At 33.7% G+C, this 15,334-nt stretch overlaps 1 protein-coding gene across 2 annotated transcripts in view; it reads right to left on the bottom strand.

Moving 5' to 3' along the window:
- Positions 1-15,334, bottom strand: part of LOC149947179 (tudor domain-containing protein 1-like) — a 53,277-nt gene that overhangs the window by 5,805 nt on the left and 32,138 nt on the right. For both annotated transcript variants that reach the window (XM_090172553.1, XM_090172554.1), the window contains 6 exons: positions 14,606-14,918; positions 11,483-11,763; positions 8,963-9,063; positions 8,205-8,312; positions 8,054-8,146; positions 7,307-7,477 (listed from right to left, as the gene is read on the bottom strand). In XM_090172553.1, coding sequence (XP_090028679.1) covers positions 7,307-7,477; positions 8,054-8,146; positions 8,205-8,312; positions 8,963-9,063; positions 11,483-11,763; positions 14,606-14,918 — 1,067 coding nt within the window. The remainder of the gene's footprint in view (positions 1-7,306; positions 7,478-8,053; positions 8,147-8,204; positions 8,313-8,962; positions 9,064-11,482; positions 11,764-14,605; positions 14,919-15,334) is intronic.

The following is a 15,334-nucleotide window of genomic DNA, read 5'->3' as shown; positions in this document are numbered from 1 at the left end:
GGAAAATAACCTGGTTTCTTTTTTTAAGAAAAAGGTTTACTGTGTTTCTCTAAACATGACAAGTGTCATCTCGAACTCTAGTATATTGCATAAATATTTCTCAACATTACATTCCAAGACGAGACTAGAACTGGTTTGGTTACAGATTGCGGAATTTCCCCATTTAGCTGAACAAATGAACCTGGTAGGTTGACACCTGTGATTTTAGGGGGGAGGGTGAGTAGGTGGGATGGTACTTTGAGATAAGAATCTCAAACATTGGTCGCTATGTTTCAATAGTCAAGCTAATATATTGAATAGTTTCATATTTTCATTTCATTCTAAGCGTTAGAAACAGATTTCTTTGTAAATTAATTTTAGGCTATAGTTTATTTTATTTTGTTTCAATTTTTAGCGAGAAAACAGGCCTTAATGTGCTTGCTTAAAATATAAACAAATAACAAATAGCTAAATTTTACTTAATACTAAATTAAAAAGTTTGTTAGTACTTGAGATCTAATCTTGGTTTATCTGGTCAGTGGTTTTATCGACAAATTATAAGCAAATTATACTGAATAAAGAGTAAAATAGTTAAGCAATGAGCGGAAATAAAACATTTCGGGGTGCTCAATAACGGCAAAACCGTAAAAGAGAAGTCTTAGAAGATAGCATTCAGAAGGATGCAATGAAACGTTAATAAAAATAATCAGCTAAGCTAGTACCCAAGGCACCACCTTAGGCCTAAGTCATCAAGCGACTTTTGAAGCCATTAATTCAGGTGGCCGGATTTACAATGCCTAGGAGGGTAAGTTGAAATAGTGGAAAACTTTTGTCCTGCTGAGGAAATCGTTAAAGCTTGCGAGATCTCAGATATCTTAGTGATTGATATTAGTATAATAATATTTTTGTTCATTTTCTAGGTGTTTTGTATTTTTGGGCCACAAACGCTTATTTCAGGTTGATATTACAAGTATATACTTGATGCGTAAGGCTTGGTACTGTCCTCTAGGTCGCGTTATAGATGGCTCATCGCTTTTTTTAGTATGGAGTTGGGGAGGCCCCGCGCGCCCCCAGTGCTTGAGCGAAGCCAATACGGGGAATCTCAAAGTGTGTCAGGCACCAATACGGGGAGTTACTATTTAAGTTGATACGATTTCACTAATTACGATGCCACTTGGTACGATTACAGAAGGCCCACCGTCAATGCTCAGAATGGGGCTGGGGCGCGTCAGAAAATTTGTGTCGACAGAGCAATTTTTAAAAAAAACGTTACTAATCGCCTAAAATGACTATTTTTTTAAATTAAGTTAATTAAAAAAATGATCATTTGCGGCCCAAAAAATAAGTTCGTAATCTACGCACCAAGTGCTACATTCTCCGCCAAAAATAACCAAAAAAACAGTAATCCCCTAAAAGTACTACTTTTTTAATTAAAAAAAATAATCATTTGCTACATTCTCCGCCAAAAAAAGGCAAAATTACATGAGGCCGCTGTAGTTCAATTTTGCCCAATTTTGTCACCAATTTTCAATTATATAATTTTTTAGGTCTTTTTTTAAAAATATTAAGAGTTCTGACTTTTTAGCACTGCTTCTAGTGAGTTCCATAACGTTATACCATTTACTCATACTTTTATTACTAAATGAATTAAGGTAACTCTGAGTATTAAAGTTAATATTTGTGTTTCTTGTTTTGATTGAGGGACGAGTCTAATATTTCTAAAGCATATCTGGGGCATTTTTTGTTATAGATTTCGTACATTACCAGTAAGGTGTGGTAGTTCGCTCTTTGCTGTAAGCTCATCCAACTTAGTAATATAGCTCTGGCACCATTATTTTGCAAGGTTTGTAGTTTCTTCAGATTTGTGTTGAGTGCAGCATTGTAAAATATATCACCATAGTCAAACACTGATTGCACCAGGACATTATACAAGATACAGAGGGTTTCTTGGTTGATGCTTGATATATACGGTTTAAATAGCCAGAAATTTTGTTTTACTTTGGTGAATGTATAGTCATTGTGACAAGACCATTTACGCTCATCATCAAAGATTAGACCCAGGTATTTAAATGTATTAACCCTCTGAATTTCCATTTTCGGCAGCTCCGTTATAATTGATGTGTTTTGTTTTTTGCCTTATTTGGTGAAAAGATCATAAAAGCAGATTTTTTGATGTTGAGGTGTAAACCTTTAGAAAGTAATACATTACGCACCTTGAGGATATCATTCTCAAGATTTCCTATTGCATTATTTAGGTTTTTATCTGAATTGAGCAGTGTCATCGTCAGCGTAGTCAATTAACTTTGATGTAATTAGGGCTTTGTGGTTATCACTAGTGTATAGGTTAAAGGGTAGGGGTCTGAGCACACTACCCTGAGGAACTCCGGTTTTGACCATTAGTGGTTTAGAGGTGTTCCCATTGACTAATACTACTTGCGTTCGTTCATTAAGATAGGAGTTAAGCCAATCCAGTGATGCATTTTCTAGACCAATCCTCTTTAATATTTCGATTGAAGTGTTGTGTTTGACACTATCAAATGCTTTGGACATGTTGAGGAATGCTACTACGACATATTTGTCAGCTTCGAGTTGCTGTATGATGTGCTCATGCAAATTCAGGGTGATTGTAGAATGGCCTGGGAGAAAGCCGAATGGCATGTGGTAGAATATCTCGTTATTGAAATAGTACTCTAAAATCGGTTTGTACGCACATCATTCTGGTGTCTTGGATAATGCTTACAGGATTGATATGCCTCTGTAGTTTACTGGGTCCTTGTGATTGCCGGCTTTATGAATTGGTATCACTTTAGCTTCCTTCCACCTAGATGGAAACTGCCCCAGTTGGAAAGATTTATTTATGATTTGGGTCAGGACTGGAGCTATAATAATTGCTAGGCCTTTAATTATTGACACTGGAAGTTCTTCGGTGCCTATGGCCTGACTGTTGGGGAGTGATTTTAAGTGATTGAACACGGTTTCGGTGCTTACCTATTGGAAATAGAAATTAGAGTTCCTGGTCTCAGTTAATGCCAGTGGATCTTGATGACACCCTAATAGACTGGGTGCTTGACGATTAGTGAAGTACTCATTTAGGCAGGATGGGATGTCCGATGGATTATTTATTAAGACGCCATTGACTTCTAGGGCAGTTAGTGGGTTGGTTTTTGGTTTTATAAGCTTTCTCAATAATTTCCTCATATTACCTGGACCATTTAGTTGTTTCTTAAAATAGTTAATTTTTTCGGCTTTGATTCTATTTCGTAGGCTGCGGTATAGCCTTGCCAGGTCGAGGTTTTTATGAGACTTCCTTTTAATCATGTCGCGGGTGTGCATCAGGTGTTTAATATCGTTGGTGATCCAAGGTGATATAGTGATCGACTTAAGTTTGTGGATAATGGGTGCATATGTGTCCAGGTGTTTAAGGATGATTGTTTCTAATTGCCCTACTCCATGGTCAATGTTGACCATTTGGAAATTACTTAGTGTTTTGGTTAACGATCCTATAAACTTGTCTATATTCATCCTTCAGTAGTCGCGCACCTTAGATATAATTTTTTCAATTCGAGGGCATTTCTTTTTCCTGGTGACGTAAACCATGTCATGGTCTGAGGCAGAAGGATACAACACCACTTGAAGTAATTCTATCAGGGTTGGAGGCATAGATTTAGTCAATTAATGTTGCCGTTGATTCTGATACTCTCGTTGGGTGTTGTATTAGTTGTTTAAATGATGAAAAGCATTTTTGTAAAGTCTTGGTCCTTGGTTCCAGTGGTTTCTTAAGTAGATCAGAGTTAAAATCACCAGCTATGATACTTTCATGTTTTCACAACACCAACAGTTGTTGGTGTTGTGAAAACATGAAAGTATCTTTTAAATACACTGAGTCAAGGATTCAGAGTTCTGTGAAACGTTTGGTGGATAGTAGCAGATACCTAGATGCAAAAGCTTTGTATTTACTTCATGTAGTGTGCAACAGATATGCTCTATAAGACAATCCGAATCTGTCTCCGGTGTTTTAAATTGAGTCATAGTGAGTATAGATCGATAATAAATGCAGACGCCACCTCCGTAGCTGCTAACTCGGTCATGTCGAAAGAGATTGTAGCCATTTATGTTTAACACTGCATCCGGAATATCCTTGTTTAACCAAGTTTCTGTTACTCCTAAGTTATGGTCAACGAGCGCGTACCTTAAATCGTCTAGGTGTGGAATAATACTTCTAATAGTGATATGGCCTATTAATAGACCTTTGTGATGTTTAGAGCTTGTTGGAGGCAGTCATGCGCTCTGTTGTTTATCAGCAACTATGGATATCCTTGTTTAACCAAGTTTCTGTTACTCCTAAGTTATGGTCAACGAGCGCGTACCTTAAATCGTCTAGGTGTGGAATAATACTTCTAATATTGATATGGCCTATTAATAGACCTTTGTGATATTTAGAGCTTGTTGGAGGCAGTCATGCGCTCTGTTGTTTATCAGCAACTATGGATACATTAGCGGGTTTCCAGTATCGATTTAATCTCAATAGGCTGGGCCAATTCTCTAGCTTCGTTATTTATTGATTATATTTTTTCGCACCATCTATCCTAAAGGCTTTTTTCCATGTGTGCTCTTGATGGAGTTCTGTTATGGAAACACCTACTATTCCAAGGTCTTCCAGGTGTCCTATGATGTGCTCCTGCTTAGTAGTCATTAAACAGTTTGATAGGCGATACTTGTACATTGGCGTGTATGCTAGTGTTTGGACAGTCGCTTCCTCATTTGTTCCCCATATTTTATTACTATCCTCAGTTTGAAGATAGGCATACACAGTAGGTTCCCATCGGCCATATATTTGGTTTAAGGAAGTCTTCCTTGTTTGCTAGTGATCTTGCCACGAAGCACTTATATTTGGAATTTGGGTTGTGAGATTTTGCTGTTATTCTTATGTCTGACATTGTGAGGCCCTTGTTTTGTATATCATCTTCCGTGGTTGTGTTCATATAGTTGCCTATAAAGTAGTCGTTCGCATAACTGGTTTGATTTAGCTTAGTTTGTTATTTTATCAGAGGGCATTTCGCCCTTATTTTTGGTCCTTATAGGAATTGAGTAAGGATTGTCTGCCCATTCAGCCTAAAATCACTTTTCCTAAAACTTTAATTGGTGGTAAAAACCTAGGTTTCAATTCTTCTTAGTATGATAAATAAAATGCTTGAATACTCCGTAGTAAAGGATAGAGCTTATGATTTTTGAGAAGTAGAGACACGGCTTTTATTAATGGGTTTTTTGATTAGAAAAATATGGTGAAAAAATTTGTAGAGCATTTTAGTTAACGTAAATCTTTTCACTATCAATCCTATAAGAAATACTTAGATTATTTAGAATCTACTAAATCACGTCGTTCAATTGCGTCTCAGGTCAATGGCCATCATAGGCTTGACTTAATTAGAAATAGAGATGTGTTATCTGCACACGTAGAAATCATAATTCTCTGCGCTCAACAAGACCTAGCCCTTAGGTGTCATAGATCTAATGAAGAAAATGAAAATAGGGGGAACTTCGCTTAAATTTTAGATCTACTAAAAAGAAAGCCCTGATTTGAAAGCCAAGTGTGATAGCATGCCCAACAATGCCAAATATACTCATGGCAAAATTCAAAATGAACTGATAAATGTAAGTGCAAATTTAGTGAGGATGATGATTGTACAAGAGGTCAATGAATCTGGTGGGTTTTATTCAGTAATTGCAAATGAAACTAGAGACAATAAAGGGGTGGAACAATTAAGTGTTTGTATAAGGTATACTAGAAAAGAAAAAAAAAGGCGTTATAGAAAGATTTTTAGGACAAAGATTTACACAAGTTTGATTCTCAAACCATTAGATTGTCCATAAATAGTCTTCTAAGGGAGAGAGGTTTGAAAATTGAAAACTGTCTCGCAGACGTATGATGTGGCTAGCGTAATAAATGCGATCAGGGTGAAAATAGAAAAAGCAGTGGGCGGCGATTGTCCATATGTGCACTGCTACGCTCACTGTTTCAATTTAGTTTTTGGTTTACTGTTGCTCCAACATATTGCCAGTTCGGGAATTAGTCGTATAGGAGTTTGGAAAAACATCTAACTGTAGAATATTGTTTTTTTGATTAAGAAACTTATAACCCAAAAAATGTTATTTTACTCTTGCCATTAAGAATATAAAGAATGAAGACAGAATATTTTGAAAGGAGGTAAAAATGTGGGTTGATGTGACGCAAAATTTTATTTCCATATGGAAATAAAATTTTGCGTCACATCAACCCACATTTTTACCTCCTTTCAAAATATTCTGTCTTCATTCTTTATATTCTTAATGGCAAGAGTAAAATAACATTTTTTGGGTTATAAGTTTCTTAATCAAAAAAACAATATTCTACCATAACACTTAAAACCAGAAGTACTTAGTATCCTATAATGATATGTGATTGTAAGGAAAAAATTAAGTTAGATGAGGCCTCCAAATTATTACATGCCTACTGGCGAAAAAAACCTGCCTAATTTAGTCGCATTTATCCAACTTACCTTATTTTCCCCTATTTAATCGACTTAGTCCAATTTATCCAACTTTACTTACCTTACTGAATTTTACTCTTATTTAACTTAAATTATTTTGATTTTTTGGCTTTACCCAATTTAGTCGAAATTACAAAAAAATTTGATTTTGTTACTTTTAATAGCCTATTACCCGAGATTTTCCAATTTGAAATCACAGATAAGTATATTTTGTGGAGTCAAAAATTTTTTTGGTTGCCATGGCAACAGCCCAGCCTTACTTTCTTAATAAGGTCTACTAATTCCCTGAGTTTAAATGAAAACAGTGGGTTACACCTCGGGTCATCTCCTTGCCAGTTAAAATCTTATATTCACACTATTCAGTTTCTAATTTTTTCACACGAGACCAACTAAAATAAATTTGATAAATTATTAAGTTTATGATTTAAATTATCAAATAAAATTCCATTTAAACGACTGTATATTTTAAACTAAGAATTTAATATGTTACAGAAATTTCCCTGATATTTCTATGTTCAAAACCACCTAACAATTTAAGATTTTTTTTTGTTGAAGCAGCCCCTTAAGAGCAAACTTACTCATCAAGCCTCACAAAGTTCCCTGAAATACAGACCTTATTTTTACTTTGATGCATGCAATTATCAAAAAGTACAATAGTTAATATTCTACAGGTTTGTATAAAATTTAGTAGTACTGTTTTGATGTTAGCAAAAGAACCCTATAGCGTGAAGCCATTGTTAATTTGCCAAAAACAGATTCGTTTATTGTTAAAAGTGGCATGGGCTTGAATTTTAGGTTACCTTTGGGTGTATTAATAATTTCAACTGCATCTTGAAATCCAAAAGGACAATGGATATAAAAGTGGCCAGGATCATAAACTGCTCCTATTTCAACTATAAGTCTTGCTCCAATTTCAGGCAAAGATTCTGTTATGTACGTCATAACTGCAGATTTATCCATAGTAAAGGAACCTATGAAGAGAAAAGCTTTTGGTAAAAGTTCACTATAAAGTTTTGACAAATCATAAATAGATTGTCCACAACATCGTAAAAATTCATATTGATAAATATAAATTGAGAAATCGGTAATTTTTATGAGTAGTATAATAAAAGTTTAGTTATTCATTATGGTTCAATGTCATATGGATGAGCGGGTGTATTATATTGGGTGTTAATAATTTTTTATTCATTAAATTAGATTCTTAAATGGAGCTAGACCAGCTCGGTGTAATTTAGATTAATACAATAGAAAAAGAAGGCCTTTTGACACTAGATCGTTCAGAGTGATATAGCGAAGAGATTCGACTACTTTTTGTAAGAAACTCATACAATCACCCTCAAATTCAAACACTCCATCTGTCAACATTTATGGAAAACATAGTTGGGGAAAGACGACGGGAGCGTCATGCCAATTAGTTAATGGCGAAGGTTAAGTTTTTACTATTTACTAAATTATAAAATTTAGTTTATGTGAAAAGAAAAATAAATTTCAAAATTAAGGTTTTATGTGAAAAGAAAAAAAATTGAAAAAATTTTTAATTCTAATACCATTAGTTTCTATATGCTGATATGGACAACTCCTCTTAGAGCACTTGCCCGTAGTTTGGAAATATTTACAAATATATGACTCATCTTTAGGTTCTATAACAAAAAAATAACAATGTTGGAGTTACCAAATTCAAATCAACACAAATCTTACTGTATCCAGAAATAGCAACACACGCATCATCAGTGTCTACATTCAAATTATTTCGAAAGCTATTAAACTCTTCGGTCATTGGATCAAAAGTTTCAAAATTCACACTATCTTAAAAGATGGGAAGAAAATTATTAAAATTAGACAGTGCATAATTAAAAAAACTTAAGTTTAAATTCAATTTTCTCAAATGTTGATTTTTCAAATTACATGAAACCTTGTTTGAAAGGGATTGTTAAAGACAATAGTAAATTATGTCCATTAAATTTTCTTATATTAATAAATTATGAATATTAGAGAACATTACAAACTTATAATAACATACTACTGCTTGTGAATATAGAATTAGTTAACAGTTTGGCTATAACATACAAATTTTGCCTACAAAAATAAGCAATTTTCTTTCTTGAAAATACTTATCAAGTATTCTTTGAGAAATTAGCTTTTAAAATTTTCTATTTAGAAGCAGTCAATCTATTTCCCACAGTGTTCAAACCATAAGAAATCAAGCACCCACAAATTAAATTTGAAAATATAAATCTGACCTACTAAGGGTGGCATTAACATTTTCTTATCAATTTTGTTAAACGCGACTCTGTAAAGTATTTCTATATGCTTTGAGGCTTTAGCAAATAATGTTTAAAATAAAAAATATTCAAAGTTCAGGTTTCGTCAAATAAAATTAACAGGGTGATCAAGATAATGCCTCTCTTATAAATTCTAGGTTTCAACAATGAATTATTTTAAATTTATACACTTACCGGGATCAGGAATTACAAAATTAGCTAATTTGGCATGAATTAGGTAAGTGCTGGCTGAAACATTGTCGAAATTGTACAGGTTTACATTGAAGTTTCCAGGTCTGATGAAAAAGAGAACGTTTTTAAGACAGTATTGCTATATTATGTGGATACGTTTTGATTGATCTGGTACACAAGGGGCACACCTTTTATGCTAAATTAAACTATTTGCTTGGTAGATCGAAATTACTCTGACCTTGATGATAGTTTACAGTGAAAAGTATTGGGGATACACTGCTCACTCCTCAAAAGAGTAAAGAGAGTAAACTGATAAAATTGTCTGCTTATCCCGAATTAATTTGAAAAAATGGCCAAAAGCAGCCATTTTAAGAAAACATTTCTACCCAGACTAACTATTCTCCAACACAGTAAAATGACTAAATAGGGATACTTTGTTATAGAAATACAAAACCCCAGAACCAGCAAAAAGTATCCAACTCCTATTAACATATGTAACATAATTCCTCAATAGTATCTTTGTTCGATATAAAATTCTTCACCAAAAGTTTGTTCACTGTAATCTAATAAAAATTACAGACTACAGTTTAACCATTGGATTAAAATAAATTTAGACCAATTGACTATTCAAAACTCGTTCGGTCTCTATCTTAGTTTTATAGTGATCAAAAATTTTCAGTCCAATATGATAACAAACGGAAAGTCGGCCAGACATTATTCGGAAGTCAGTCAGTGGCCATCCACCTTTTTATAGTCTTTTTACCCTAAAAAACCTTATAGGCCAACCATAAGCCAACCTTGCAGGGGATTGTGTGCAATGTTGATTATTGTACATATTAGTAAGTATATTTAATTCGATTCAAAACTAAGAATTATAGTCAACTATTCCATGCCTAGAAGAGTTAACCAGGAGCTACTGTAACCAACCTTCGTTCAGACACTAAGGTATAGAATGAGATTACACAATAATTACTCTAGTATAATGAAAGACTAATAACTTTTAGTCATATACACCAAGAGAAGATAATGTAACCTAGCAGCCACTAGGATAAATACTATTACTGACTGATTCCAACCACTGCCTCCTCCTTTTATCCTAACCCCCCACACTGGCGCCCTTGTGGGTTAGGCCTACTAAAAGTAAGGGGTCTAGCCATTTGGCCTACTAAACAACATGGCTGTCACTGACATGTTGGCTTCAAAGTTCGTAAATAAAAAGCACTATAAAGTTGCCTTTATCAGCTGTCTTTTTTCTGAAATTTAAGAGTCAATGATTGGCTGGCGTCTGTGACGTCAGGAGATTTTGCTGATGATCATTCTGGAACCTTCGGCGAAAGGTTAACAAGACATTTTTAGCCTGAATATTAATCAATTTAGTCCAATAATTTAAATATTTTCATAATAAATACGTATTAACTTCAGTTAGTAAAATATCGAAATAGTTTTAGCATAACTAAGCTCTCATTTTTAAAAGATTGGATGTAAAACTTTGTCTTTAAACTTGACTGCTTATAATTATAAAAAGTTCTAATCTTAGATTAGAACTTTCAGCGTGTTTATTAGCTTTCAGTTATCTCTCACTGTTTTTAACGTTTTTGTTTCATTAAATTTTCATAGGTAATTTAAGGTGGTGGAATGAAATGTGCTGTATTGGGGTGTAGAAATCGGTACAGACTAGCTAATAAATGTAACCAGCCAATATCATACTTCAGATTTCCCAAAGAAAGTAAAATTCGAAGAATTTGGTTAAAAAGATGTGATGATTATGTCAATCCAACATATGCTCGAGTATGATCCACTTATTTTACCAAAGAAGCCTTCGTGCGAGACCTTAAAGCAGAATTACTAACCTAAGAAGCAATTAAATGCGAAGGCCATCCCATCGCAATGATATTGAAATCATACTTAAGAGCATGATTTTTTATAAATATTGAGGATATCACCCATTCCAAGAGATAAGTCATCCAATTTCACCATTAGTGAGCCAGATAAAAAGAATTCCATATATTCCCAGTACAAGCTCACTAAGACTAACTAACAACATCAAGCCAACATTTAAGCTTACACCTTCTCCCAAAAAAGCCCCTAATAAGAGTTAATAGTAAGTAAATTGAATTAAATTTGGACCTAGAAGAAAATCACGGACCCCATAAAATTAATTTGTACAACAATTTCATTTTCTATACAGAGGCACTATTAATAAAAATTAAATTTTAAATTAAGTAAATTTTCAAAATATCTACCATCAAATTTAATGGTCAAATTAACAGACCTTTTGGGAAGACTTATCTGTGTCAAAAATACACAGGTATCATTTTGGTATTATTTGGCAGAAAAACAGTGGAAAGGGAAAGTACTAAAAATTTTATACTGGGACAATACCAAGAACTTAATTTTTTTGCACTTTTCCTCAGTAAAAACCTGTGAAAAATTAAGAATTAAATCTGGTTTGTGTGTCACACAACCAATAAAGCAAATTAAATTTTTCAGATATGAAAAGTTCGTAATAACATATATTCTTACCCATTTATCTTCAAAATTTCAACAAACATTTCACATTGAAAATTTCCACAAAATGTTTGAAGAGACAGAATGCTATTTTCTGGCCAGTCATCTTTTTCATCCATTGGAACAATATTACATAAAGAACACTGAACTGCAAGAGCAGGTAGATCCAAAAATGCTTTGGTCAGAGGGTATAAATCTTTCAACTTGGCTTTAAACGTAGTTCCGTAATCAACACAAGTAACTAGAATTAAGGTTTCTGGATTCATATTTCTATGCTTTTTCTTCTTTATTCCCAACTATAAAAATAAATACCAATAAATGAGGGAACCCAAATAACTGTATTAAATTATCAAATTTGATGGGTTTAAGTTACATTTTAAACATGGTCAATTAAATTGTCCTAAGTACTTTATCCATCGTTTTATAGCGATATAGGGACCACAAATAAAACGTAGACGCCAATTTTTTATCTTTAATGTTTAACAGAGACTAATTATTAGCATACGACTAGTCAGGAAGGAATAGTCCCACGCCACACAGAATAACCTCCAGGTTTCACCAGGCTACCACAATTGCAACCTCAAATTTTTATCAATTTTAAATTAAATAAAAATAAGGTGTCTAGGAGCAGGATGTTAAAAGTAAAGAGAAAGGGTTACAAAGATTAGCAATGCAATATTTTATGTTTAAATGTTAAATATATAAATTCACGAAACAGACCTAAACCTATTGTGCACCCTTCGTTATTGTTATTCCTAATAACTCTACTTAAAAAATTATAAATTAAAACAAAGATCATGTACAGCAATTAAAAGCTTGCTTAAAACTATAGGAGAGAAGTTCTTGATCAAGTAAGTATTGAAACATTTGTTTCGGCAAACATCCTCCTAGTTGAGTTCTACGATCATCCTCCTGGTCTGCAGGGTTTGAAATCCAAAATTCCGGACCCACCCACCTCAGAAAAACCCACTTTCAAATCTCAGATTTTAAATGAAACCCCAACTTGTTCAACATGTAATGACAACTTTAATACATATCGTAGACTGAATTGTAATGTGATAACAACCTTACAAAGTTAACTGGCTTGTTAACTTGAAACTTATAACTTGGTACTTCTAACAGTCCTTTGGTTCTAGTCCGAAGAAAATAAACGGTATATTTTTATGGACGAAAGTGAATTTCAGAGAATAGAGAATGGTAAATTTACTTCCAATAAAATATTTCCTTTTAAATTATAAATCAATGTTTTCTCCCTTCATATATTGTGTGGAAATTGTGGGAAAATAATACTTATTAATTGTCTTAGTGAACAAAGTTCGTGGGATTCTCGTAAGCCACCATCTTTAGAAGAATCTTTTTACATTTGCCGCTTTTAAGTGAGTTCTCAAGAGATGAATTCCTTCTCAGTATTTTGACGCACCACTAGTGTCCAGTTAACGCTGACACTGTTGATGATGAGCGGAGCCAATGAAAAACAATAAGTTTTTTGCGACATCTACGAAAGTTTATTTGTCGTACTACAGCATTTCTTCCCGAATCAGTCACTTTTCACCTAACCAACCTACCTCGGACTTGGTCCGGACAATAGATTTTGGAGATGACCTATCCTTCCCAAACTATCTGGTTTTCACTCTATGTAATGGGAAAAGCCCATCGGAAAATGCTCCTTTACACTACCAATTTGTAAGAAAATGGAGCTCCTCCTTCCTCGATACTTCCACTACATACATATACTTATTTTCTACAAAACTAACAATACAATGACCATAGTAGAAAAAGAAAGGTTTGATAACCTTTGGTCTGGGGAATTTTAAAAGCAACGGAAAAATTGTGAAACTAAAAGAAAGAATGAAGAAAGGCTGGGAATACCATAGTTGAACGATAGACGACTGCACCTGGTCAGATATATGCCAATTTCCTCTTAAGGTTTAAACCCAAGCAACACCCACGAAGCGATCAACCAGCACTTGGCGTCCAAAATGTTTAATAAATTTTCACTAAATCCAGAATTCCATGTTACAGTTTCACAGGGATAGTGCAACATGCAGAACACCAAATTTTCTTGATTTATCTGAAATATTTTGACAGGGTTGCCACAAAAATTTTAGAATTTAATTCCCTGTTTTCCCTGGCTTTTTTAAGGCCAAAACGTTTATTTTATACTTTACTTTTATCAGAAGTTAATAAATTTAAACAGACATCGATTTCAGTAAAAAGATCATTGCAATGTTGAAAAAATTAGACAAACTTTCAATGAAATAAATGATAATCATAGAATTTGTCATAGATCTAGAGTAAAATTACCTTAAAAAAGTGCAAAGATAATTGAATTTCCTAACTTTTCCCCAAATTTTTACAAATTCTAAAAATTCCCTGACTTTTTAGACCCATGTTAAAATTCCCTGACGTGTGGCAACCCTGTTCAAGTTGATATTTCCAGATTTTAATTTACTTCAGGATTGTATGGAACATGCTTCAACAACAAATTTTTCCTTTATTGCAAAATCACTTGCATAGATAAGCCCAAATTGCAAGTTCTTAAATTTCAGTGACCAAAAATATTGTAAAAAATTTATTCTAGCCTCCAATTTTTTTAATTCTGTCAATTCCCCCTTCCCCCACTAGGCCACTACTATATAAAAATAGCAAAATTATGCTAACATATGATTGACATTATCAATCGTGTACCTTGAATTTCACAAATTTTTGTAAAAGAACGTTAGCACCACAAACTAGTAGATATATTCAGGGTGGCTGATCATAATGCATCACCTGACTACCTTAAGAGGAAAGTTTGTAACAAGAAAATACGCATCAGCTTCTATACCATACACCCTGAGGATACTCAGAAACTGTCAAATGCCAGGTAGAAAAGTCGGGATGGAAATTGTTATTAATTCCAGTTCACCACCATTTTCTTCCCAAATGTTTCATAATAGCATTACATTGAAGAGATGACAAGCTTAGTACAACAAAATTCACTATTCCAATATCTATGTACCAAATATACTTATGCAAACATGAAAAAGAGCTCTGCGTGGAGCTGAGCTCCTTAGGAAAGATGGTTTATTTTCTAACTGAAAGTAAGAATGAATGGGAAAAATGTATTAAAGGTAATAAAATAAAAACATATCACACCTTTTGATTGCTACTAGTATCAGATGAGATACTTTCATCTTCAAGGAAAGATGCCACTTGAATTCTGTACCAGTAATCATCAGAGGGGTTCTTACAGCACCAGAATGACTTGACTTGAACTGCCACTTTCTTGTAAACTGGCTCCTTTAGTTTGAGATTGAAGTAAAATCTTTTCATATCATTTTGCAGGTCATCCAATCTATGTGTACCACTTTCCTCCAAAGCTAGATGAACATAGAATTTTATAGGACTTTCAATGAATGAAACGTAACAGGTAATTCCATTTTCCAAGCTGCCATCTTTTATTTCAGGGCTAAAAACCAAAAGATAATATTAAAAAATGTTCAACTCCAATCTAGTCAGCGTATGTTCGCAAAGCTCTCTCTCACATTTTAAAGGGATATACTTCCACATAAAACCATTAATACTGAAGCAAGGGTGATTGCATAGATGTAATAGAATTCTAGATTTATTAGTTTTTAGTTAAAAATAATTAGATAAAATTAAGTAAAGACCATTTCCAAAATTGTTCATTTAATGGTAACAATTTGGTCTGGCAATACTGCTACCACCTTTAAGACGTCATAAACGTAAAAAAAATTTATGGGCTGATAGCTAATTTTGATTTTTCAGAGGATTTTGTTTCCTCCAAAGGCCTCCAAACTAAATTGATATCATTTTTAACTAGATGAATCTCTCTAAATCACAAATACTTTTAATGGGGATGGG

Source organism: Leiobunum rupestre, chromosome 4, assembly GCF_980474605.1.
Source record: "Leiobunum rupestre chromosome 4, qqLeiRupe1.1.hap1, whole genome shotgun sequence".
NCBI lineage: Eukaryota > Metazoa > Arthropoda > Arachnida > Opiliones > Sclerosomatidae > Leiobunum > Leiobunum rupestre.
This window is presented reverse-complemented; position numbering and strand designations above follow the sequence as displayed.